At 38.1% G+C, this 27,669-nt stretch overlaps 1 protein-coding gene across 10 annotated transcripts; it reads right to left on the bottom strand.

Moving 5' to 3' along the window:
- Nucleotides 1-101: 101 nt before the first annotated feature.
- SECISBP2 (SECIS binding protein 2) lies at nucleotides 102-27,669 on the bottom strand. 10 transcript variants are annotated; one of them, XM_080361991.1, is made up of 19 exons: nucleotides 27,565-27,650; nucleotides 25,927-26,072; nucleotides 23,835-24,027; nucleotides 21,763-21,892; nucleotides 20,791-20,945; nucleotides 19,543-19,630; nucleotides 17,076-17,209; nucleotides 16,335-16,493; nucleotides 12,954-13,055; nucleotides 12,486-12,527; nucleotides 11,057-11,176; nucleotides 9,749-9,881; nucleotides 7,209-7,378; nucleotides 5,496-5,634; nucleotides 4,933-5,062; nucleotides 2,954-3,174; nucleotides 2,062-2,216; nucleotides 1,428-1,629; nucleotides 102-669 (listed from the first exon to the last, which is right to left on the bottom strand). In XM_080361991.1, exons 1-19 carry the CDS (start codon nucleotides 27,604-27,606, stop codon nucleotides 560-562), a joined length of 2,571 nt encoding a protein of 856 aa, XP_080218117.1. In that variant the 5' UTR covers nucleotides 27,607-27,650; the 3' UTR covers nucleotides 102-559. The 10 variants fall into 10 exon arrangements, with proteins under 10 accessions (XP_080218117.1, XP_080218114.1, XP_080218118.1 ...); XM_080361988.1 differs by having other exon boundaries at nucleotides 20,722-20,945; nucleotides 27,565-27,648; XM_080361992.1 differs by lacking the exon at nucleotides 12,486-12,527 and having other exon boundaries at nucleotides 27,565-27,648.

The following is a 27,669-nucleotide window of genomic DNA, read 5'->3' as shown; positions in this document are numbered from 1 at the left end:
AGAGCTAACTGGAAACTTTGACATCATGGCCTTCCTTAATTAAGCTGCCTGCTCAGAATTAATTTCTTGCTGACTGGAAGAAAGTGACATTGATGCCAGCCTGCCCACCTAAGCAGGTTTATTTAGAAGAAAAACAAAAACAACAAAAAACAAACCAACAATCAAAAACCAGCTTAAGTTCTTAAAAAAAAAGTTAAGCAATCCCCATAAGGTCATGACTTTCTCACCCATGGAATCTCCTCTCAAATAAAATAATCTTTTGAGTATACTGCATCACCAAGAAATCAATGTTAGTTCAAGAAACCATTAAAATACACCAAGCAAATTCAAGTGGTTTGAGACTAAGACAATTTGCTGTTGTCACCTGCTATAGTAATAATCCAAATACGTACACCATAGAAGCATTAGCCAGTGCCTAATGTGCTCCACCGTGTATTTTACTTAAAAGGGATTCAGAGTACTTCACTTAACTGACTTCATAAATTTCTTAAAATATTGTATTTTGCTACCCTCTTCCTAGGAGAAGAAAATTAGAAGCCCAGTAGAACTGGATGTGGATTTACTGATGCTCTTCCAGATTTGCTAACAGCATATCCGCAGCTGCGCTCTTTTCCAGTTCCAGTGCATACGGATTATACTCTTCTTCAAGTTTTCTCTTCCAGATTTTAACTAGGGAATATTAGAATGAAACAAGAATAGGTTACTGTTCAATACTGTTCAATACTTGTAGAAAAGCTTACACATGGAAAGTTATATGTATTCTTTACCTCCCCATCTAAGTAATTGATGAGATGGCACATGAGCATGTTAGCATGTACACCACAAGACATCAGATGAGGCATGAAAGAAAACTTCAGGAGTAATGGGATCCATTGAGGTCCTTGTGTCCCACCCCCTACTCAAGCAAGGCTACGTATGAAGGTGGATCCAACTTTAAAAAATCCTCTGAAGTTTTCAAAACTTTCCAAGGAGATTCAAGTTGCCTAGTACCTGTGATAACTCATTGCCTGGTGCCTGTATGAGCAGAGCTGAAGGAATGTTTTTCTGGAAGTGGAAGGCCTTTACAAAAAATGAATGCTTTGGAGAGTAAGATGCATCTCAAACAGGCTTTGATATAAAAACATAAGCCCACCAGAGACTATTAACAAATAGAAATAATAAGGAGCTTTGTTAAACCTCCTTGGACAAAGGAATGAGTACCACCTGCCATCAGTGGATTTCAGAGAGGAATTTTCTTTAAGACTTCCTCAGCAAGAGCTGACCTCCAGTTTATCAAATCAGGGAAGTGTGTGGAAATCACAGAAAAGCAGAATTTCCCATGTTACTAACCACTAAAGCGTCAGGTGTGATTTGTTTCAGTGAAAATGGCAGTATTAAAGAGCACTTTGAATAAAAACTGAATCACAATCAAGTCAGTAAATACTCACTATAATTTGGTACATCCTCATCAGAGTCCTTGGAAGATGTTTTACCAGTTTCTGATAAGCCATTTTTTTCACATTCAGTGGTTAAGATGCCAGGTTGAGTTTCTCGTAGTCCTCCTTCAGCTTCTTCTTCTAAAGCTGCTATCATATCTTTGTAGGCCTTTCTGGCCTCTGTTGTCAATTGTACCATTCTATGAAAATGGTCCTATGGAAATATAAAATATTAGCAGAGCTTAAATCATACAGGACGTTTTAACATCTCCATGACGATCTGTAGTGAATACTCCTTATTCAGAACACATATGTTACTATATAAAAGTCAAACAGCTAAGCATGTATAAAGACATGGAAAAAACACATTTATAAAAACACCAGTTCTCTTGAAAAAAAAAAAACTGCAAAGAGATCTGGATAGAGAGGATGTCAGGAAGAAATGGCCAAACTACTTTTTTTGAACAGTGCTGCGTGGCTGTACTTCTAAAATAATTTTTTTGTAGAAGCCACTGACCTGAGATAAAGAGGGTAAGTGTGCAAAAGCAAAAGAAACAAATAAAACCTTAAAGTCAGAGCACTTTTCTCCCCTTACAGGTAAAAAATAAAGCTAAACAAAAACATGAACCTACATATCTCAGCTTACCTGAGCCCCATCATAGCTAAAAATTCCTACCACGCTCACAGGCACTGCTTTATTCACACAGCGGCCCAGGGCCTTGCGATTAAGGGCAAAAACAAACGGGATATTCTGTTCACAGGCACAGTCGATAATGTTGTGCAGAGTCTCATCCAACCCACCTGAGGCAGACAACAGAATTAGCAAAGAATGACACTATTCAAGCTGATTATAACTAAAGGACAGTACTGTTACAAGAAGGCAAAAAAACCCCCAAGATTAAGGGTGCATTTTGAAAATACAGGAGTTAATACAAAAAAATACATGGACCTCAAGAAGAGATGTTAGATCTCCATTTTCAATGGAGAATTAGACTTTTTTTTTTCCTTAATTCATAATTAGCAGTATCCTTACACCGCTACTACTCAGTATTTTGTTACATGTGTAGTACACTCTAATCTAGTATTTAAAAAAAAGACTCAGCTGCTAAACAATTATTTCAAAGTTAACAGAAAGTAATGACAATAATTACAACATATTTTAAACAAATTATCACCAACAACTTAGTGCCAATCTGTGGCCAAAAAGAGACTGATAGAGCAGGACTTCTTGTGGTGGCACACATCAGTAACCTTTGTCTCATCTCAGCTGTGCCAGTGCAAACTTTTCTGCAGCTGCACTGCAAATGAATAACTAGACAGATACCCATGTCAGACAACTTCCCCTACTCCAGGTAGCCTTGACTCAGCTCACACTTCAGCTGCACAGCGGTACACTATCTGAAGAAGGAAGGCATATTTATATGACTGGAGTTCAAAGGCTACTCAAATAAATTTCTCCAACAATAATAGTGCTGCCAGTACACCAAGTCTGCTTTTTTACATTTCTTTTATTAAACATTTTTTTTAAACTTATTTACCCTTTGACTGAATCTTTTCACAGTTAGGAGAGATGATGACACACTTCAGTTTTTTCAGCTTCAGATGTTTCGAAACCTCTCTAAGACCCATAACAAGCCTCCGTTTTATCTTGGCCTTTACTGGGTCTCTCTGATACAAGCGATCTTGGAAACGAACCAGTTCTTTCAAGAGGTCTGTCACACAACTGTCAACTTCTTTACTAAGTACCTGGCTGCAATAACTGGAAGGAAGAATCAAGTAACAGTTAAAAACCATAAAATTACAGATATTAACATGTAACATGTCAAATATAAACTATAAACAGTTTACCATCTATTTTATGTCTTTGTTACCGTTTCTACTCCAAACACACTTGTGATATACAAGAAAACAAACATTTACTTAAGATATTTTTCCTGTTGGCTGAGATCTTACAGAAAGTTTTGATATTTGTAGTATCTGGCTCCCCTGTCAAACTACACTAAAAATATACACACACATATATACAAAAAAAATATTTATATATCTCTTATACCATAAATATACACGTACATATGTTTTTCTATTGAACACTTTTTCTGAGGGCATTTCTTTTGACCTATGTAAATCTTACTACAGCAACTAAAATATAAAATTCTCATTTATTTCTATAAGCACAAGGCTACTTATAACAAAGATGGAAATCTGGATCAAATTCCTTCTCTCCATGCTCATCCATTTGTCTGTCATCCTGTTTTCACTTATAAGACTACGGCCTTGTGATGTTCATAAACAAAATATATAAACAGAAGTACTTCATCCTTCTAGTATTCCCTGGGAAAGAGCACGGTTGCAAATTATTTTTCCCCATCTTTTACACAAAGAATAGTTCAGTAAAGAAGAGTCTCAACAAGAAAAACTAAAGATATCTCAAGTGCACAGTCAACAGATGCCAAGTGGCATAAAGTTATGGGAAGAGATCGCAAGATCTATCCCGCATCTTAGAGATACAATTATCTCAAAATTTTATTTAAGTTATAAGATTTTTTATTTACTATTTCCAGTTGATTTCACTAAGTCTCAGAGACAAGACTACTAAACTACCGAAAATCTAATCTAAAGACACAAAATATTCTAAGCTTACTGAATGCTCTACATCCTGTAATCAATAGGACTGAGTTGTCTTGCACATATTCAACCCAAACTGTGCTTTCAGTAGAACTGTTGCAAAGACACAAATTAAGTAAATTCTAGTGCAAGTTAAATTAGAACTAACAGATGGCATCGGAAAGATAAGGAATGGCTGTACCAATATTAACCTTTACTACAACACAGACTGCAAAAAGGCCAGTAGTGACTTTACGGGAGGAAAACTAAAAATTAAAACACTGCTAACCTGATGTAACTATTTTAAACTGTCATCTGTTTTAAACTGTCATGACTGGATCTCTGACCTCTTCACATACAGTAATAACTATTTCTTCTTTTATAGGGAAACATGCATATACATCTGTTTAAACAAAATTGAAAGTGTTTGCACATAATAACCCATACATCTTCCCTGTATTTTTCTGCCTAGCCACAACATGAAAATGTCATCTGCCTAATCATATTCTTTACATTTTTGCCATTTTGTCTGGCAGCAGAAAACCAAAGTACACACTGAAAATGAATAAGGTATACTACCCTTTTTATTAATTATTAGGCTGGGCTACATTTCCTTAAAATAAGACACATCTTTTAACAGCAGCTCCTTTTCCTTCCTTAGCCTTTAATCAATTTCTGATCTTTTTTTTTTTTTCCTTCAAGGAACATACAGCTTGCAGTATTACAACAATGTACAGACTGTTTCTCTGAATATAATTTATTTGTGTGTCAGCCTACAGGAAAACTGAAAAGCATTTAGAACCTGCACTCTAAACTCCACTTTAGTGTTGCACAGAATGTAACTGAAGTATCTTGTCTGAAAAATGCCATATCATACTGTGGAAAAAGAGACATTACTACAATCAATACTTACTCTCTAAATTTCCTACTATGGATTTTTGGAAGATTGGAGGTGAGCTGCTTTGAAGTCACAGAACCTTCTGTAGGTTCCTTGATCCCCATGTTCTCCACAAAGCCCTCAGCAACTTGCATTACAGGAACAGCTACCATGTAAATAAAGAAATTTCAATGAAAAGACAGACCAAAAAGCACCATAAAGAGGCTAAATTGTCAAGTATCTCTTGAAGAGTCATTACTTCAGTGTTAAAAAACCTGTGGTAGCAGACAGACAGGTCATACATTTTTTATCTGTCAGTTTTTATTGCTGTACCTCTTTTAAAGAGATTGCCAGAGAGATGTAGAGACTCTCATTATGACATATGATAAATCCAATGGGCACAAAAGTGTGCAACGGTAATCAGAATCCCAGTTACTCTACTATATTGACTATGAGCTTTGGCACACTTTAAACTCTAGATAGCCCAAGGTTACAGTTTTCATTTGGCAGTATTTGGTACACATTTTTGAAAGTACTAAGTGTGCTTGTTCTCACATCTCTATCTATGTACTGTATTATAGCCCTCTCTTGAAAGATACCTGCTTGAGTATCCCGTAGAGGTGTTTCATCTTCAGTAATATTTTCTGCAGACTGGCAAATATTATCTTCATCTTTTGGTACTGCTGTCTGTTCTAACAGGCGTTGCTGTTTTCGTTGTTCTCTTTCTTTCAGAATAATCTAAAATAATACATATAGAAACCAAATCAACTCAATGTCACACAGGTAACAAAGCAGTTTCTCTTACGAAGTGTTTACCTGAAAACTATTCATAAAGCAGTTGGGCACTATTGTTCACAGTCTACAACATTGGTTTTGATTGGTTTGTTGTTGTTGTTGTTTGCTTTTTAATTTGCACATGAAAAGAAGGAAAGCTATTTCCCACATATATATAGAAAAGGACATTTCTCTTGGTTACCATTGTCTGGGTAGAGAAAATAATTACTAGGGATCAACTACAAGGGCAGAACTAAAGTTAGAGCGATGAACTGCTCCAATGCAGAAATGCAGGTGAAAAGTGTCCCTCTTTACCTTTATTGTTCAGTTTATCAATTTGTAGAAATTCAGCCAAACACTCAAGTACATATATACATATATGTGTGTGCAAAGTTACTCTTTTTTTTCCCTGTTAAAAATCTTGTGGCAGTCTAACAGGCCACTGTCTCTGAATTTGCTGGTTGAAGAAAAAAGAGAAGAAATCACCATGGATAGCTAAGCTGTATGGTACATGGAAGGAAGGAAAGCAGGATACATGCGTGATCCAAACATGCTACCATAGACAAAACCAACAATTAGTTTTCTGGAACTCATCTTCCTTTTCTGCTTTCATAGCTGCTAAGAAGCAGTTACCGTATATAAGACCAGCGGCTCAGCTCATCTATCCAAAATTTGTAATCAATTACAACACAGAATCTAACTGCAAAAGTAAATTTCTCCACTAACAGTTGTTGATCAACAAGAACAAAGCTCCCTACCATACTCAGAACACAGACATTACACAGACAAAGCAATTTTTGTCTTCTAAAACCTATTTTGGAAAATAGATGGCATGAAGATAGAACAGCCAGAAGACAAAGTAATTGGTATCATCCTCCACAGCTTGTTGCATGCTTTTTGTATTGTATAGTTCTCAAATTCAATTAAGCAGCATGGAACAACCACCAAACTACCTTTACTAGCTCCGTAAGAATTGTTCTACACCAAAAAGTGACCTAGTGAAGGAGTGGTATCTCAAAATCCTCTGTATAGATGACATGACAGGAAGCAACATGAACGGACAAAGACAGAAGATACAAGAGAAATTCCCAGGGATCAAACACTGGTTGCAGCAGAATTAGCTGAAGTTCTGGCCTGGAAGAGCACAGGAACATTAAATGCTACCTTTGCTTGTTACATTCTCCCCAGTCCTGCAAATAACGATATCTTGTGCAAACCAAGTTAAGTATTTGGCTGACCCGCTGTACCAATGACGTGTGGACACTTGTGTAGTGGCACTTCTTCAGCTATCAAGTGATTTAAATGAGAAAATACATTTGGGGGGGACGACTTTGTGTTAAAATATGCTATTTAGCAAGACTCCCCTCTTCTCCTCTGCCACCCCCTCCACTTTCTTAAACCAAGGAAAGCTAAAATTGAATTTAGACAAGTGGATGCTGAGATGCAGATCTCCATACCAGAAGGTTTAACAGACTCATGGCGTAATATGAAAGTTACATTAGCCTATATTGTACTATTTAAGGTAAAAATATAAGCACCTTTTTAAGAGGTGTTGGTCTCTTTGCTTTAGGGACTTCTCTCTGTTTCCCTTTCTTTACCAAAGGAGCGCTGGAATCCAAAGGGTTATGAGGCATCTTTCCTTGGTTTAACCGGTGACTTTTTGTGGCTGTAGCGGGTTCTTTAGAAAGCAATGGTATGGCACCACCAACTGAGATAAAAAAAAGAGTCTGCATCAGATAACTGTAACAAATACCTAAACTAGAATCCAATGCAAATTTAATGACTGGATTAGGACTGTGTATTAACACTAATATACACATATTACACTTGTGTTGTGTTGATATTAAGAATATTTATAGGTCATTAAACAATGTTATCTAGTAAAGATACTCCTCCCAAAAGACTGACAATGTCCTCTGCTTTTATTATACAACTAGAATCACAAGCTCTGTCCCTGAATCCTCAAAAGCAGGATTTGGCAAAACTTTGCTCTCCAAGCTACCTTCAACACCATGCCCTGCTGGCCTGGTAAACCTTCAGGAATCTCCCGTGTTTCATGGTAATGGCATTTCATCCTCCACAGATTCTATACTGCGTTAAGATAAGTACTGAGTTGCTGTATTACAGATTTTAGATTTAATTGCTGTAAATAATGTGGAGCGCTTACTCCTACCATTTGTTTTGCCTTAATGAAGTTGGATGAAGTTCATTTGCAGATGGGTAATGAGTAATTTAAAGCTACAGCTAAGTTTCTTTTGCTTAACCAGCACAGCTCTCAGGAGATGTCTACTTTACTTGCACTTTTCAGAGTGTTTAGAGCACTGAAGCTTTAAATGACTGGCCAAGTCACTGAACCCAGACCTTCCAAACCATGACACCACACCCTAAAAACTACTCTCCCTTTTCAACTCTCTATCAGTAGGAATGGCTGTGTCATGTGAGAGCACTTTTCTCAGACTTCAGTTACTGGCAATATAAACGAGGTTATATTAGCAAGTCAATGAGGGGGATGACATGAGTATCAGTGAAATGAGCTTGAAACTTTGTGCCTCAGGCAGCCCCTCTCCCCCAAACACCCAAAGCTTCTGGCAGCTTGTCTTAAACCATCTTCATTTACTGCTTCCAACACCATATACAGTACTATAAGCATAAACAGTTTACATCATAAAACTGCTACACTGCAACTTTCAATCTTTGGCTCTGTGTAACAAAAGCAAATTGAGAACACTGCCAAGAACATTGTGCAGTATGTTAGCATAGATGGCTACGAGAATTAAAGCTGGATTTGAAACAAGACATAAGTATACATCCTGCAGACCTATCATATTACCTTTACCGCTTTACTTCAAATTCACTGAGTTCTCATTTTCCTCAACTTGATGGCTGTAACAGTTTGTGTCATTTTGCACGACTGATGCACTTCCAAAACGTAATTTAAATTAAAATAATTACTGCTTTACTATGCTGTTCCATCTACACGTTATTTACCGAATGAAGTAGAAGTGGAACGAAATAACTTTGTCCACAGTCACACTCCTTGTCCTTCTTGTTCACTATGCACCTCTTGTCATTACAAAGGTCAGCACAATGCCACTTCACAAACTAAAGCTACATTTTGGTACACACCAATTTAATGGGTGTGCCCATACCTTTGTGCTCCACCATTTACCATCCAATCTAAGCACTGTATAATTTTATACAAACAAAACTAGTTATTAGCACTTCTGCAGCATTGAATTTGACTGATTCGAAAAAAAAAAAAAAAAGAGATCAATTGCAGAAAAAGAACTTTAAAATGCATCTTACAAGTTCTCTCAGTTAATGAAGGAAAATCTTACCAATGCTTGGTATTTTGAGCTTTTTATTTAAAAGCTCAGCTATCATATTAAACATTGTAAGATGAACTCTCGTGTGACTGGCCATCTTTCTGAAATATATATTTTAAAAAATTCTTTACTGAAATAAGGAGAGAACTTTTATCATAATTGAATTCTAGTAAACATAATGTTTCCTTTTGTAAAATATACTGCACTAACACAGCCAAGACTAAATTTTGACCTACAATGAAAACGACATTAAGCTATTTGTTTCTGCTTCCTGGTTATGCATCCACAAGGTCTGAAAGATTCTCTCCATGACAAAAACCTAGCAAGTTGTTAGCAGCAATTATTTCACAATTATCAGGCACGGCAGGACTCATCCTTTGGCTTGGGCTGATTGACTCTCACATAATGTTACATTTGCAAAGGAGCTTTTTCCTCTGATGTTACAGCTCTAGGATTTCTAGCATCAGAGGAGATTAAGAAAGTCTTTGTTACTGTGTAGCCTCCTCCTGCAGGTTCACATCACAACAATAACACACCTATTTTAAAAAAGCAAAAACTGCCACAAACATGAGTATTTTTATCAAAGCTAAATTTCAATCACCTCTCATATTTACCTACATTGTTTCCTGTGAACTGTGCTCCTGCCTGCATATTCAGAGATTATTACAGACCAGAAGTCATGCTACTTTCAATGTCTGGATACCTGAAAACAATTCATGTTGAAAGAAAGGAAATTTTATTGTAACGAATACCTGAAAACACGACAGGCTTAGAAGACTGTTTTGACTTCTCTGTTTGCTGCTTCTGCTCCAAGACTGCCAGCATGCCACCCAAATCCAACTGCACGGGAATTTGACTCTTCTTACCACTGCTCCTGGGTACTTCCTGAACAAGTTCAGTACCAATTAGTAATGCTCTCCATTTCAGAATGTAAAGACTGGGTTTTGTATGGTATGTAATACATTCAACATCTTCATCCATGATACTTTGATTTTTAACTTCATTCACCAAAAGTATTTTGATCTTTAGATACACGTCAACTTTAATGTGAAAAATAAAAAAAATCAGAAACAGTTTAAATAACTTTTGAATAGCTATTGGAATAAAGCATAAAAGTATTAAATCTTTAATAAAGGAGGTGCTTTATGCTAGGTTCCTGCTTTGGTAAGACTGCCACCTATCTTTGAAAAATAAAAAAGGCTTCCCAGAATTGCAGGTTTTGTTAGAAGTAGGGAAAAACTACTCTGTGAATTTGTCAGGGTATGTGATTGCAATACACATATATCATTATCTTCAATGCCATATTAAAAAGTTATAATCTTTAAGCACTATTTCTTCATAAGCAGTACTCTTTCTGTCTGCTTTGAAGAGAAAGCAAAAGTATTGGCCCACACTTGGAACCACATTCAACGATTCAGAATATAAATTACGAATGAATAGTCTAGCAAAGACTACACAAAAAAAACCTACGACAGCAAAACATGCTAAGGAAATGACTCTCCAGTTTTGTACTTTTAGAAGTCCTGTCCTGGAGGATCACTTCATTATTGCTCCTGTTACAACAGGGTTAAGGAATGTGACCTGCTTCTGAGCCTGGGCTCTCACCTTGCATCAGAGATATGCCAGAGCATACTTACTAACACGGAACTATTACTGACCTCACTGCTGCTCTGTACTTCTTGCCCTAACCTAAGTGGATCTCCTTGTCTCCTTGCATTAGTTTGGCAGAACTACCTTTAAGATGTTCCCAGCTCCTTAAGTCAATCAGTTTAGACTGAATTTATGCCATGATCAAGTAAGACAGGTAAAAGAAAAATTCTGACATCTGAAACCTGCAGACATTAATGAAAAGCTAGTATTTTTTCCTAAACACTGTATCACCAGGGGCTAGCAATTACTACCACTGAGTGCTTCTAATCAAGAGGATCTTGTCACATCTCAAATTATGAGTAAGTATGAATACAATCACAGATGAACCTGGACTCAGTCTTATATGCAATATGCTAATTTCCTTAGATGTTTTGAATTGTAAACTTATTTTCAAACATTAACTCATTTACCTGCATTTTCTTTCTTTCTAGTACAGAAGATGAAGCTTGTTTCCCTGACAGTCCATCGACCCTGGGAGTTCCATCTGATATGGGAGACTGACTATCCCAAGGCTCTTCAGGGAGACTGATCTTTGAAATTTAGAGACAAAAAGTGACAAGGAAGAAGAGAAAATATTTGAAGACACATGGGGAAGGGTAAACTGAAGATTATATTAAATTCAAATACACACAGACAGTGGGACTGAGTGCACCCTCAGCAAGTCTGTGAATGACACCAACTCGTGTAGTACAGTTGATCTGCTTCAGGGAAGGGATGCCATCCAAAGGCACCTGGACACGCTTCAGGAATGAGCCTGTGTAAACTTCATGAAGTTCAACAAGTCCAAGTGCAAGGTCCTGCACCTGGGCAAGGCAGCCCCCAGTATCAATACAGGCTGTGGGATGAAGGGATTGAGAGCAGCCCTGTAGAGAAGGACTTGGGGGTACCGGGGGATAAAAGACTGGACATGAGCCAGCAATCTGCACCTGCAGCCCAGAAGGCGAACGGTACCCTGGTCTGTGTAAAAAGAAGTGTGGCCAGCAGGTTGAGGGAGGTGATTCTGCCCCTTTACTCTGCTCTGGTGAGACCCCACCTAGAGGCCTGTGTCCAGCTCTGGAGCCCTCAGCACAGGAAAGACATGGACCTGTTGGAGAGGGTCCAGAGGATGGTCACAAAAATGATCAGAGGGCTGGAACACATCTCCTGTGAGGACAGGCTGAGAGCTGGGGTTGTTCAGCCTGGAGAAGAGGTGACTCTGTGTACATCTTATAGTGGTGTTCTAAAAGTGTAATAATTTATTGGCTGCCATAATACATCAGATTGCTGATTTTTTTAAAAAAGAAGAAAACAGCAAGGCTGTTTTTAATTTCTTCATTTCTTCAAATATTTGTTATAGAGGAGCATGAATGGCCTAACGACCACATGTTTCTACAACTCACAAAAGCTTTGAGAGGTTATAACCCACTTAGGCCTACAAAGCTTAAGCTTTCTCTCATTTGAGGTGCAAGTCTGTATAGCACTTCCTTCATAATGAATCTGGTTTCAGCAGTTCCTAGGCCTTTTGCTGCTCCTTGTCAATGCAATTTACTGCCTCAAAAGAAGGGGTTTGGTTTTTTGTGTTTTGTTTTTTAAGTAACTAATATTCATAGTGAAACAAAATGAAGGATAAAAATTTACAGCAGTTAAACTAGTTTCAAAGAAACAGAAGCCTGGAATTTCACTTGTATTGTTTATGTTATTTGGTTTTCCAGAGCAATCATATTTCCTGTCCTTGAGATTTATGTTTGGGATTCATCCCTATATTAAATGAATTTCCAAATTAATACTTGGGATTCATTTCACTCATGTAAAAAACAAAATAGCTTGGATTTATAACTGATCTTAGACCCAAATTCTTACCTTTGCATGGCTTGTGAACGAAGTATTACACTGTTCAGATTCCTGTGAAATTTGGTTATATGAACAAACAGTAAAGGCAGAAATTGGAAGTCTTTGTATTATTTTGATGAAGTGCAAAATTAAACCAGAGCACTATCTGTAGGAAAATAAACTACACAAAGAATATTCATCTCAGCTCACTTTGAGTATCCACAACAGAGGTATCTATATTGGAAGTAGTAGCCCAGAGTTTAGGCAGTAGTTCAGAGACCAAAAAGGTTATCTCCTTTAGAACAATATGAATCTACTGAATACAATGAGTAGCTCTTTACTGCCCAGAGAGTACCTAAAAGGACTGCTATGGGCAGAGCCCCACATCATAAGAACCTACACTTAGTCAAAGGAATTTCACCTTTAGTCTCACTTAAAACTTGCAGTATTTTCCTGCTTATTTTCTAAACACTCACATAATGTCATAAGATTACTCACTTCAGACTGCTTTCTGGCAGCAGAAGGAAATGGTGATTTCTGAGATCCTAGTTTGTTTCTCCTATCAGAAGCAGTTGCCAGATCAGGAAACTCCTCAGCATCCTAAATAAAAAAAATCAGAAGGCAATTTTGTAAGAACTATCAAGTTCATATTCTCAAAACTGAGGTTTCCTACATTCAAACTACTTTCTTCCTGCTTATTAAACATTAATCACAATTTGTTTCACTGTACAAGAATTCAGAAGGCAAGTGCAGTGCCACCAACTATACTCAGCACTAAAATGGTTAAGTCATCTATGTGGCAGCTAATTGAGGGCTGAAAGATCTTACAACAGAGAGACTTCCACGAGCAGCTTGTTATTGCTGTCAGCTGATAAAAATAATTAGAGGTAAATGGCTCCTAAAGCAGTGTTTTTCAGATCGTTTAACAGCCTTGCAGACAACTTCCCTCTTCTTCCAGTACAGTCTCCAACCTTAAACAAGTGAGCAGTGAAGGACAAAAAAGGCAGGCAAAAGGGTAATGACTCTTGACTACAGTATGGAAATACACAGATAAATCACAAAAGTGATTACGTAGGCTTAGACACAAGACTAAATTTTATTAGCAGAGGATACATTATCCAGAGTCCAGATTAGTTAAGTACAGATTGTCTGGAGCTTGCTGCTCCTTACACCCACTACCTCAGTCATAATGACCCTGATCCACCAGCTTGGTTCTCCTTCCACGTTCTGAGAGGCCTTTTTAAGCAGTGATACAATACTATTGAACACACCAACCGTTCTTCTGCAGCCCAAAATACTTCACATTTAAACAGCCCCAGCTAGGAAGCTCTAGCATAAGGACAGACACACCTCACTCAACGAACTATTTTTAGAGAAGCTCATCAATATGACAAAAGATGACAGCAAGAAAGGAAAAAATGTTTTACAAATACACTCTTCCAGCTTAGGGACTGCTTCAGACAGTGGCAGTACCTTCATATTTAAATAACCATCACTAGAATAAACTTTTATTTCAGTCTGTCCAATCATTTCTTGAATTCAAGTAAATTTCTGGCATTTGCAACATCCTGTAGCAAAATGAGTAATTAAAATCTAGCACTGAGTGCGACATTACACCTCCTTGTATTTGTTCTTAACTCATCACCTATAAGAACCTGAGGACATCAAACAAAATTAGGAGGAAGATCAAATAATTTCCTCTTCATTTGTCACTTCTGATTCCCACTTAGTCATCTGTTTTACAGACTGAGAAGTCCTAGTTTATTCAGTCTTGCCTCCCACAGAAATTGCTTCATACCTTTGATTATTTTTGGAGACTTTTGTTTAACTATTTTATTTAGGTATGTACATTTTTAAGGAGTGGGGGAAACATAAGAAAACAAAATCCACACCACATTAGATTGGACACTTCCTGGATTTATGTACTGTCACAACCCATTTTCTTTTCTGTTCTCCTAATAACTCCCAGCACTGTTTACATGTTTGACCAGTACTACCAGCATTGACTCTTCCCCACATGCATCCGCATCCATTTATGCTTGCTAACAGTGTCTATAAATTAGTGACTTTTATAAGACTAGTAAACAATCCAATATATTGCTCTGGTGAGCTGCTGCCTGTAGCAGAACCTTCTTAAATCTCCTGGATGCCCAGAAGTTCCATGTAGAAGACCCTTTCATGCTCTTCTGTTTCAAGAGCATCATACAAGTGTCTCACCTATTTTTCAAACTGATGAGCATGAGGAGGATCATAAATAAACATGTCCAAGTGACCTGCAGCTCAGGTGTAGAAAAATACATACATCATACTAACTGTTTAGCCTGGTGTGTTGGACAAGTAGAAAATCTATGTTTTGGTAACACAGGCCTGTGATAGACTCAGAACCAACTTATCAAACATGCTCTGCTGTGGGAAAGATCAAAGCACGGTGGTAAACTAAGCCTGTGCAAATCCCTGAAACACAGGCAAAACCAGCAGGTTTGTTGATCCTCTAGCACAGACCAAGCTCTGCAGTGTTTGTGTCCCCCCCAGCTTGTGTGCCTCTGCCCAGGTGCTGCTTCAGAGATCCCCCGGTTGGCCAGGTAATGAAAATAAATTTACTCTCTGCCTTCCATCCATGATTCTGTGGTTGTCCCTGTGTTCCACCTGTCACACACAGGTATTCCCACCAAACCAGGAGGGGTCTGAAAGCTGTCCCTCATTGCCACAACAGATGTTGCCTCCACAGCACAGACTTCAGTGCGACACGTATGTCCTGTTCCAGGAGTCTATGCCATTTTCTTCCAATTTTGTCCTCAACAGTCCCATTAGGTTCCTATTATTTATCATGACTGCTGTCATGTTCCTTCTGTTTAGATGATAATACATTCACAGGTCAGACACTGTATAGTAGAATATAGCAAAAATGGGGATGTTCTCATGAGGGAAAGAACCTGCAGGTCTTTGAATCTACCCATAATTCTCTAACAGAGGTCTACAATAGTAATTTCTTGTGCTGTTCCAGGACAATGAAACACACAACTAAAAGAATGTGTAAACACAGTTCTGCTCCGTGTTCCATGTTATAATGTACAGAACAGAAGCCAGCCAGGAAGGCTTCTTTATGCTGTCACTTCCCAGACTGAACATTATGTACACTAAATCAAACATATAAATCAACACATGTACATAGTGCTGTACAATACTGAGCTTTCAACAAAGAACTGTCAAACTATGGACCATACAACAATTCTCTAAAGTGCAGAGTCTAGTGCCTTCATGACACCAACACACAAAAGTATCAAAATACTAATATGCATATTACAGCTATATGAATTTGAAAAAAATCTGGAATTTGCAATCAGGAATGTAAGCAGTGACAACCATGTTCCATAGAAATTGCTTCCAGATGGAAGAGGGGTAAAACTATAATACCAATATCACATTCTAAAAAAATGTGGCACACTATGATACCCCGTACACTCAACATCTGTTGTGCACCTGGCTTTCTGCAACGGTTACTATAGCATATTTTTAATTTAGGAAATCTGACTTTTATTGTTATCTGTTAACATCCAGACTCTCAGATGCATCATTCCAAATTTGCTACTAAGTCTCTTCTGCACTCCTCTGTGCCCACTGAATATGTGGTAAGTCAAAAGGTCCAACTGTTCCCTACTAGTAACTTAGAATCATACAATCATACACGGGTTAGAAGGGATCTTAAATATCCCTAAAGATCATCTTCTGACAAATACCTAAATTGAAATGGAGCTGAACCAACATTCTCTAAAAATGGGATTTGAATTAAAATTTTACAAAGCTGTGTTAACCTCTGGTCTTCCAATACACTCATAACACTTAAAAGAGCAACAACAAAGACCTCTTTCTTCACTGTACCTCAATCCTTGGTGGTTCCTGTATTGTAGTCAACTCATTCTGAGGTTTCTCTATGTCAGTGGGTAATTTTGGTTTTTTCTTCTTTTTCTTCTTTCTTTTCTTCTTTTCCGACCCTTCTTCAGGCTCAGTTTCACTAGCATCATTTTTTGTTTCTGATCGCTGAAAAAAAATCGTGAGGCGTGACCACTAGAAATTGATTTATTCCAATACCATGTGCCAAAATAAATGCAAGTAACCACACTTACACAACTAAAGGGTATTTTAATCAACCCATGTTAGAACATTCAGTGGACAAGGAAAATTAAAGATCTCTTAGAAATACAGAGGAACTGTAAAAACTTTTCATTTGAAGTATGCTGTATGGTTATCAGAACATATTTGGACTACTGAGATTTCAACAGGAAATATCAGCTCAAACAAGGCAAGAGTTCTGTGTTTCATGTCTCATTTCAAGGGTCATAAATTTGACAGAAGTCCAGCCTAAAAGTAACGTATTCAAATCAGCTATTTTGGAATTTTGTGTTGCTGGAATAGCACTGTTTTTTTGACATCTCGTAATTCTTTTCCACTATAAGAAAAGAAAAATTTTAATAAGGACATGGTAACTCTATACTACTTCTTAAAAGCTATGTTAGAAGTGGACACCGTACAGAGTCTAGGAAAAAAATGGCAATGCCTCACATCAAGAGATACAACACCACAATGACAGAAATTAGTTTAGAGAAGACAATTCTCAAGTACCTTTCCTTCACTATCCTGCTTCCCTTTGCCTCTGGAATGACCTTCAGATGCTGGTGATGACACAATTTTCTTTGGGGGCTGTGAAAGTACCGTGGCCCAAGACACATGTGGCTGAGCAGAGCCTTCTGCAGGTGCTTCAGAAAATGCCATGGGGAGAAAAAAAAAAGTGATTAAAAAATGTGTCAAAAATAGTTCTCCTAATTCAAAATAAAAAGGATCAGTAATGAATTAATCAAGGAACAGCAAATACAGCAGGGATCCATATTCCTTTTGAGGAAGGACCGAGATAAGACACTCATTTCATATCTCCAGAAAGCTTTCTAGAATAGTAACTATTCCAGATATTGTCCAGCACCATATACAAACATTTAGCCCAACCAAATTATAATTGTACATCTACATGTCATACTAACTGCCTACAAATAATTCTATGCTTATTTTCTAAGCAATTTTTATTTAAAATAATGAACTTCTGCTTTATTAATATACAAAAATCCTTTAATATTTATCTCAGTCATACAGCTTTCATGTACACCACATTAGTACTTTCTTTTTAAAAACTTCCCAGTTTTAAAGACATACACACCAGCTGAAAGACTTCTTAATGTGCCCCAGTATATGAGAATTTCACCCACTACCACTCAGTGTTATCGACGTTTTAAAGGAACTCCCACACCTAGTTCTGTAAATATTCCTAATACAAATACAGAACAAAATCTCAATTCTTCTTTAAGAATGAGAAAAACTTTCACTGAACAATTAAAAAGAACAATGGGTTTACATGGCAACATTTTGGTAGCAGGAGGAGGCTGCAAGGGTGGCCTCTCTGAGAAAACGGCCATTACCAGCCCCAGTCGGCTCCAAAACAGACCCACCACCACACACGGTTCAGCCCATCAGCAACGCTGGTGGTGCCTATGTGGTAACATATGTGAAAAAAAGGTGAAAACACTGTGCAGGAGTTGTGAGAGGGAATAAGAAAAAGTGTGAGAGAAAATCCTGCAGCCAAAGTCAGTGAGGAAGGAGGTGGACAAGGGGCTTTGGGCACTGGAGCAGAAATTTCCCAGCAGCCCCTGGAGAAGATGATGGTGGAGCAGGTTGTTCCACTGCAGAGGAAGGAGCAGCAGAGAGGAACTGTCATGAACTGACCGCAACCACCATCTGCTCGTGCAGTGCAGGGAGGAGGTAGAAGAGTTGGGAATAAAGGAGTGAAAATGAGTCTGGTAAGAAGAGAGGGTGGTGGGAAAGTGGCTTTAGTTTTGTCTTTGTTTCTCACCATCCTACCCTATTTTTAATTGGCGACAAATTAATATTCTCTACGTCCAGTCTGCTCTCTCAATGATGGGTGAATGGTGAGCAATCTCCTTGTCCTTGTATTGACCCAAAAGCTTTTTAAATCTTATTTTGTCCTCCTATCCTGCTGAGGAGGGAGAATAAGAGGGAAAGTAAGAGAGCAGCTGGATAGGAGTCTGGCTGCCAGCCAAGGTCAGCTCACCACGAACTGTTACTCTATTCTAGGGGAGAGGAGCTGTAGAAAGTATTTGGGGAAAAACATTACCAGATGACTTTACAGTTTCTAGAACAACTTTATCTTTAGAGAGACCTCCAAGGCACTTCAGCTGATTAACCTGTCCTTTCTGAATGCTTACTGGAGACAGCAGGAAGATAAGGACTGAACTGTTCAGTCTAGTGTGTGTCTGTATATACACAGAAATCCAGTGAGAGGCACTTAGACAATCCAATGCATATAATGCACATAATGCCTCCAAGATAGAGTACTGCTGAACAGAACATTTTTTCACACAATTCTGGATTTAAGTTTTAAAATTAAATTTAAATACTTATGTAATTGAAACTAGCCACTTGATAGTTTGTGGCAATTAAAAAAAAAAAAAAAAGCTGTTCATCCCCACAGCCAGACAACAGGTACACAAAACAAAACGTGAATATTTCAGCACCAAAATTCTCCATAGCTATGCTTCTTTGTCTAACAGACTTGACAGAAATAACATGCCACAGAATTTTTAGGTACATACTAGACTCTAGACTACCAGCTATTTAAAACAAATCTGATTATCAAGACCTCTCATTTGTTCTTGAAAAAAATATGAAAAATCTGATTCAACAGACTTCCAATAATCGATATACATTACTTTCCTCTTAAAAACATGAGAGGCAACTACAGTAATATTCTCCCTTCAGCAGTGATGAAACAACAGAGAATGAAGAGAATCTTGGTTTTGATCCGCTGATGAAATCCATAAGCAGGAATAACCTTCAAGTGGCCATCTCATGTGAAAGAAGCTGATACAATTTCATTTGCTTTTTTTTCTTTTGTAATGAGTGTGTTGTTTAATTCCTTTTTAACTCTACACATTAACACCTCATCACAAGACTTTAGTTTTCCAAATTGAAGAGATGCAGGCAGTTAAAATACAGGGAAACAACCTGTGTCTGGAGCACTTACCTCTACCATCACATGAAGAGGGAATTAACCTGGCTAATGTTTCATCTAAAGTTTTTGATGAAGCTTCACGTTCCACAGAAGTATCTTTCTGTAAAATAGACGGTCAGGTATCATAAAAGTAAGAATAAAATAATGGACCTAAACAGAGTTAAATACAAAACCCCCATAAATTAAAAAATCCTCAACCCATGCACAGATAAAAGTGTAGGGAATTCTGTAGCCCGACTTTCTTTGTTGCATTTCTTAATGAAACCATTATTTTGATCCTATAGCATTACAAAATATAAGCAGATCCCTCTCCAGTGCCACAAAAGCAAGACAGTGCCTTCTTACATTTTACAAAATCATCCAAGCAATGATTCTAAGAATGAACAAGAAAAAGGTCCAATGTTCCAAGTACACTAAAAACAAAGTCCATCGTCAAACTCAAACTAACAATGTAAAGAGAAACTCAGGTGAGAGCAGAAAGGACTTTTTTCCATCACAAGCAGTCTTCCACTGAGAGGCACTAGAAATACCATGCTGTTTGGATCCTTTGAAATTATTATTCTTTTTTCACTGTTGAAAACTCTGATTCAATATATGTGACATACTGATGAATGCATCAGTATTGTATTTATTAACAAAGAGGGAACCAAGGAAATAATGAAGGATAAAGTTAAATGCTTAAGTCTTAATATTTTTCCTCCTACAATGCAGTTTCTTATTTTTATCCTGTAATAGAAAGCAACTAAGTACAACATTCCAGACTGTTTTGTTTTGTTTTCTAATCTGTTGAAACTATTGGATAAGTGGTGCTTGCCTATTCTTTCCAGGCAAGAAAGAAAACAAGAAGCTATTAAGAAACCTCAAGAACGTATGTGCTCTGTACAGGCAAGTTACAAGTCCAGACCATAGCAGAATCAATCTAAATTCTAAGAGTACTTGGCTTTACCCTATCTACTGGCAGCACAGACAAGGAAAGAAGAGTGAGAAATGGAAAAGAGGACACAGCAAGTGCTGACACTATTATCTACGAAAAGAACTGTAAAACCTGTAGCTATTAAACTCTTTGCTTGCAAGGTACTTAAATAGGTCTTAAACTACCATACTAAATGCAAAATACTTGCATTCAGAAATGCTTGAACTGTAGACAAGTTTGATTTTTATGAGTTCTGCAACACGGAAGTATCAACTAACCTCTGTGTTCAACAACAGAGAGATCTGTGGTTCACTAAGGCACATATTGTTACTTTCTGCTGAACATACTGGTGCATTTTTGTGCTGTACATTCAATATCTCACTGCTTCCCAAACTCCGTGACTTGTGGAAATCCAGAACGGTAGCATCACACGTGGGTACAAGAAGAGACTCTCGTTTTGGAGTTTGAGTTGGCTTCTTGTTTGTAGTTTTACTGAACCTGTCTGAATAAAGCGTGTAAAGTCTAAATAATTGCACTCACTTGTGATAACTTCTAGTTATGTTTTATAGTACACTAGTTGGCATAACTACAGTAATCATCACAAGAACTATTGATACACATAACTTACATTAAAAAACAACCTAGCAATTATAACCAACATGTATACACAACAGCGACTCAACAAGCAACTGTAAATTCAGATGCTTGCTTAGTGTGGGACAGGATTTGGCTGGCATCAGCAAAACTCCCCACACTTATCAACTGATAAAAGGAAACGTGCTGGAGCTTGTTGGTCACAGACCCTGGTGAGGAAAAACAGAAACAATACTTAAAGACAGGATGTGCTAAACCCTTTGTGTAGATAAGAATTACGAGTTACTAAGGTTGTCAAGAAGGAATTGCTGCTGCTGCTACACTAAGGAGAGTGCATTAATCAAGACAGCAACTGCCTAAACAAACATCAGCCGATCAGTAGGTATCTAGCAAAGAATAATAAACCAATCAGCGTGTGACGCGCTGTTCGGAATATGTAAAAAATATGTTAGAAATTACAATAAAGTTGAAATTTTGCTTCCATCAAGCTGTGTCCCGTCTCTCCATCGCGGCAGCTTAGGAAATTTTTTGTATGAGTTTACATGAAATTGTTCAATAAGGAAAAATATGTCAGTCACCATCCCTTATCAAAAAGTCACCTAGGAAAGAAATCCTGTTACTTAATTATTCTGGATTTCAAAACATTGTCACAAACTGGAGGCTACAGCAGAGCCAGCCATTTTAAGTCTATTTAATGTATTTCTAACCAAGCAACACATTTGTACCTGGCTTCATGGAATTTCTGCTGCATGTGGAGGTCTGGAATGAAGTCCTGTTCACAATTCCGACAGAAGAGTCATCTCCATCATGTCTTCTCTTGTCCAATTTTTTCTCACTCTCTTTTGATCTCCTCTGCTGCAAGTATTTGTGATATATTTAGTTGATTTTTACCTTGAGTTACAGTTAACTATCTCTGCATTTGGAGCCTGGCCATCAAGTTAATACAAGACAAATACTTAGTATACCATAACCAGAAATAACCAATAAAAACACGAACAGCCAGTTAGAGATTTGTTATTTATCTACCTTGTCAACTGTGTCATTTTCAGCACACATCTTAGCCCAGGCTAGAGGGATTATTCCATACGTTTCTAGACAACTCTACTTATAAATTCTCATTAATTAGAGCACTTCCAATAGTTTAAAATTGTTTGGTCTTAAATCGTCCAGACTGATTTTCCTGAGTTTCTTCTCGAACACAGCTAAAATCTTAAAAGGATCCCAGTCTTTTGACTAAACTATGTATTATGGGCAAAACTAGGCAAGACTGGTGTCACAACATCCGCAACACTTGGAGCAGGCAGAAAGTAGGTTGAAAAGCTATACCTGTATGATCCCATTAAACACATTCACCTATACTGTGGAGTCCTGAAAGCCTTGTGATTTTCACAAGAAACACAGTTCAGCAGATCTGGGCTCAGGAGTCGGTACAGCAGGCACGGAACAAGCACTAGGCTTGCATTGATGCAAAGTACAATGTACCAACCTAGATGAATTGCTAACTCTGATTATAGGACGCTGGACTAAATTCCAAGTACATCTGGCAGCAACATTCTTTTCTTGGGTGGAAGTACAAGGCATTTCCCAACCTTGAAAGATAACTTGTTAAAGCTTTAGGAGATGTGATGAAATGAATGCAAACCTGCAAAGATCAGTCATTTCAAGCTCACAAAAAATAAATGACAGGGAACGATGACAAAAAGACTGTCAAAGAGCACAAAACTCAGCCCAACAGAGATCACAGAACTCCTCCCAGAAGCTAAAGTAAGTTCCTTTATATTATATCACCTGTGCTAACACTGAGCTAATCTTCTCCTTAGGCAGCTTCAGCGTTTAATTTTTCTCTCAGCAAGAAAACTACTAATTGTAGGTCTCTAGCCTTTGCATCTTATGGCTAGCAATACATGCTTAGGACCTAGTCTTACAAATTCCTCTACACAGGCTTGACAACAGCAAAGTTACCAGGTCTCTGCCTAGGGAGTAAGGTCCACCAGAAGGATGTCACTGGCGAACAGATTACTTGAACCTGTTGGAAATAGTAACAGCCTTACAAATCCAAGAGACACAATGTTTAGCCAAAGAGGGAAACGGATTAACAATATATTTGATTTGGTTTTTTTCCTCAGTTTTTAGATTTGGAACAGTTTGCCTACTTTTAATTTGAAAATATTATCCAAGCTTCAGGAAATTTGTCCCCAAACAGACATACAGAAAAAATGACAGATGTTTACCACACATCTGGTTTACTTTCAGTTGAACGAGAACATTTCTAACATGAACCTTTCTTCTCTCTGCACACCAACACAAGTTCCTACTCTCTTGTGAACTGTTTTCTACCTGTAGCAGGTCTTGGAAATCCATAAACAACAGATGTGATCTCATCACTCATCAACCACACAGCTGATTTCAACCACCAGGTCTCTCTCAACTCAGGTTCGTGAAGCTGCAGCTGGGCTCAAAAAAAACCCCTTCCCTCCTCCCTTCCAGCCCAGTGAACAAAGGAAAGCATAGTTCACAAATGAATGGTCTTTATGCTGCTGACAAAAAAAAAAAAAATTAAATTCCCTTCATGTTCCAAAAAGACTGCTTGAAAAATGCTATTAATTTGAATGGTAGAATACCATGAACTTTTTTGAAATCTGAAGCTGGATACATTACTACCATCCTCTTTAAATGTCATTCATGATCACTACAAGAACAGAGAGTGATTATTCACTTTAAAAAAATGAACAAAACATTTTTGAAACACTGATTTAAAAAAATAATTTTATTTTTTAAAAAACATGTATTTGCTCACCTTAGAAAGATTCTTACTTTCTTCTCTGATTGAATATGTTTGCTCAGCAGATTCACTGACTATTCCTGAACCATTACAGTGTGTTGAGTTGTTAGAATGATATTGTGAGCCAGCTACTGCATATACATTTGAAACAACATCAGGTGAGTAAGAGCAGTTGGAGTATTCACAGAAGGCAGGATCTCCCAGAACACTATGTGATGGACATTGAGAAAGAGATGAGAAGTCATCCCAGGGCAAATCTTCAGCATATACTTGTTGCCTAGATAAATGTATCACTCCTTGGCTGAAGAATTTGTTTAACAAGAAAGCTGTATTTCAAAAGAAAACTATTCCATGTTACTTCAATTAAGTATTTACTCACTGCTACAGAGTATATTAAAAATACTTGATTTTGTTTTGGGAAACCATGCAGTTTATCAAATATTTTAAAACACAGATGTTATCTGTTTTCACGTTTCAAAGCTAGTCTGCTTTGCAGTTATAGACTTCATTTCTGTTTAAGGTTATCAAGATCCTTTGTACTTATTTTCAGTGGGCTTTTTCTTGTGAAACAAACCGAAAGCACAGTATAGCTAAATGACATGCATTACATACTCAACTGCAAAAATACAAGCATTTAAGAGTAAAACCTGTCTTAAAATGCCATAATAACAAAGTAGGAGTACACTATTTTACGGGATATAAGATGTATGAAATACAATACAGAATTATAAGATCATAATTTACTGACCTGCATTTAACCATCACAGTTTATAAAACCACAACATCTGGGGCATGCCTTTTTCCTTCAAATGTATACCCAAAATTCCCTTCCAATTTCCTCCTACACTTTGTACAGAAAATATATGCCAATATCCAAATTTGAATAAGGAGAAATGAAATTTCTCAGCTCAAGAAAATTGTATTAAGTCTTCAAAGCTGGTCACCATAAAATGGCCAAACCCTGAGTCTTGGGTAGATCATGAAAAACTGCAAAGCTTTCCCAACAGAACATGAGAATTCCGATAATAGATTTCTTATTGCCTCTTGCAATTCTGCTAGACTGTAGTCAAACCCACTCTTACAAATGCAGTTTACACACGCAGAAGAAAAGTAACAAATGAGAGTAAAAAAATAACTATGGCTCAGTGCAAAAAAGGCAAAACCTTCACCAGAATATTGATGCTATATGCTGGGTTATTTTGCTCATTGTTTGTGTGTGTGGTTTGTTTGTTTGTTGTTTTTGGTTTTTAATACTAACTGTGTTTTTTCTAACACATAGATCAGGCCACACTCACTTTGATGTTAAATTTCTATTTTCAAATCAAAATGGGTTGAAAATACAGAGATTTCCTGCAGGATAAAATGAAGGCCCACAATGAATTGCTAAGGTTCTGGCTGAACTTGTTAGGATGCATCAATAACTTTATAGTAATCACAAAATTAATCCAATGCTTAGAGTTCTGAAAAGCAACTAGAGAACTATATAACATGAAAAAATTCTTATAAGCCTTGATTATTTCCTATCCTACTATGTAGGCTTTTTTCTACCTTGGTCCGGGGTTAACAATACTTTTGTAAGTCTACCACAAATGCCTGTTTTTTTCAGGCCTTATTAGCAAGAAAACTTTTGGAAATCTGTAGCATTCTTACTAAAACTGCCTTTCTGGGGATGCACAAGTTGTGGAGAGAAGATCCATGAGTAGCCCCATGCATTATTTAATTGTTTTACAGTATGAGAAACCTTCTTGGAGGATCTTCCTTTGATAGGGATATATTTACCCCAGCCTTGTCATAACAGAACTATTCCTTCACCCAAGCACTGGATTCAGGTCCTTCCAAGGCATGAATGAGACAGATCCATTACTACAGATGAACAAATTCTCCTTAATGCTCTGTAACAATACAGGTCCTTGGGAGCGAGAGACAAGGTACTACGGATATGCCCAAAGGACATAAATACAAAAACCTAAATCATGAAGAGAATGCCACAAGTGTTTCTACAGTTAGAATATTAATGTATCAGAGATTTGACTTTGTAAGAGTATTCAATGTCTGAAACTGGAAGCTTAAAATCCCCCAAAAAATAAGATTCAGAAAATATACATACTTATCCAAAGATGGTTCCTGAACAAATGGGTAGCATGTAGTTAAGTACCTAGGAAAGACATATGCTTCTGAGGGTTCTGACCATGCCACAGCTACTGCCACATGTTTTGGAACAAATGGTTTGACCTCTGCTGACAACTTGATGCCCTGAGAAACAAAACGGTTTTTGGCTACATGCATTTGGTGATTAATGTTATCAGTGAAAAATACTTATCTTTGTCCATTTAACTGTCACACAAAAGTCTTAGTTTGTTTTCTTCTAACAAAACACACAAAACAAGAATGCTCACTAAAAGGAAAAGTAAAAAAAAAGGAGAAACAAAACCAAGGAATTTCAAGAGAAATGTGACTGCTCTGGAAAGTTATTTCCTTTAACACCCACAACACTCACAAAGGCCAGTTATGTAATGGACAGAGGCTTGCTTAAAACAAGATGCAGTAAACAAATTCTTACTTCAGATTTGAACAATATAAGTTAAGGTCATATGTTATGGGCACTACTGTAAAATCAAACTCTGAAAGTATGTAACATTAATGGCTTTGTGTACATCTGCATTTTAAGGTACACTGTCTGAAATGAATACTTAATTATATACCCTTCTCATTTCTGACACAACACAAATCTATTCAGATGATTTTTCCATCTGTTCTGAATTACCATCAACTTAAACTGGTTTTACAGTATTAAACCACTCTACTCATTCTAATACATGCCACAGTCATTCCTATAGTTAATTGTGTATTTTGGGGTAATTGACACATTACATGAAAACCAGGGGTTTTTTGATTGTCAAAGGCATTTTCAAGAACTAAGTAACACACAAGACTTTTAGAAATATTTGAATGGTAATTTCAATGCCTGAGCATACGAACTGAACTCCCTGCATCCTATAGTGGCTTGGCAGTGACAAAACATCCATTGTAAGTGTGACAAAACATGAAATCTGCACAGATAACTACACCAGTATCTGTGAAAAACATAAGTTCCTGAGATAATTAAAGCAAAGCATTATTGAACAAATATGGAGAATACCTTATTCACTAGAAGAGTAGCATATGACACAGGATGTAACTGTGATTGCAGACTAATCACAAACTTTAAGGACTCCGGAGGCTGACCAAGCAATAAGCCCATATGTGCAATGCAATGCCGGTGTTACCGGCTACAATGTGTGCACCCATCTCAAAGCGACTGGGATGCCTGCCTGTCCCTGCAGCAGAACCTCTGCTCCTCTGAACACGAAGCGGTTTTCATACTGAAGCTCCCTGGCAGCAATGTCTGTGGCTCCCCCTCCCAAGTGGTGGGAAATGAGTCGCTGCGCACCGACCCGAGTTCCCACCACCCTCAGTTTGGCCCTTCCGGGAGGACTCCGCTCCACTGCCCTGAACCAACGGCTGGTTCAAGGCGCGACGCGGGTCACCCGGCCCAGCGGGGCCGCACGCCCCCGCCCCAGCGCGGGCAGACCCAGTGCCGCCAGCCCGGCCGCCGGCTGAGCCTCAGGCCGCTCGCCGCAGACTCCGGGCGCTGCGGGCCGAGGCAGGCCGCGCCGGGGAGGCGGCTCCGCACCCGCGTTACGCAACATGCCGGGAAGAGCTGGGGAGGGAGCGGGGGACTGCGAGAAGCTGCCGCCGCCCTTACCTCGCCGCCGCGGCCCGAGCCCGGCCATCTCTCCGTGGACATGGCGAGGGGGCGGCGGCCCCCTCCCCCAGCGCGGCCCCCGTCCCTGCCGCCCGGGCTTGGCGC

The sequence above is a fragment of the Nesoenas mayeri genome (genome assembly GCF_963082525.1).
Source record: "Nesoenas mayeri genome assembly, chromosome: Z".
In the NCBI taxonomy this organism is placed as follows: domain Eukaryota; kingdom Metazoa; phylum Chordata; class Aves; order Columbiformes; family Columbidae; genus Nesoenas; species Nesoenas mayeri.
Note: the sequence above shows the minus strand (reverse complement) of the source record. Positions and strands in the feature narration are given on the sequence as shown.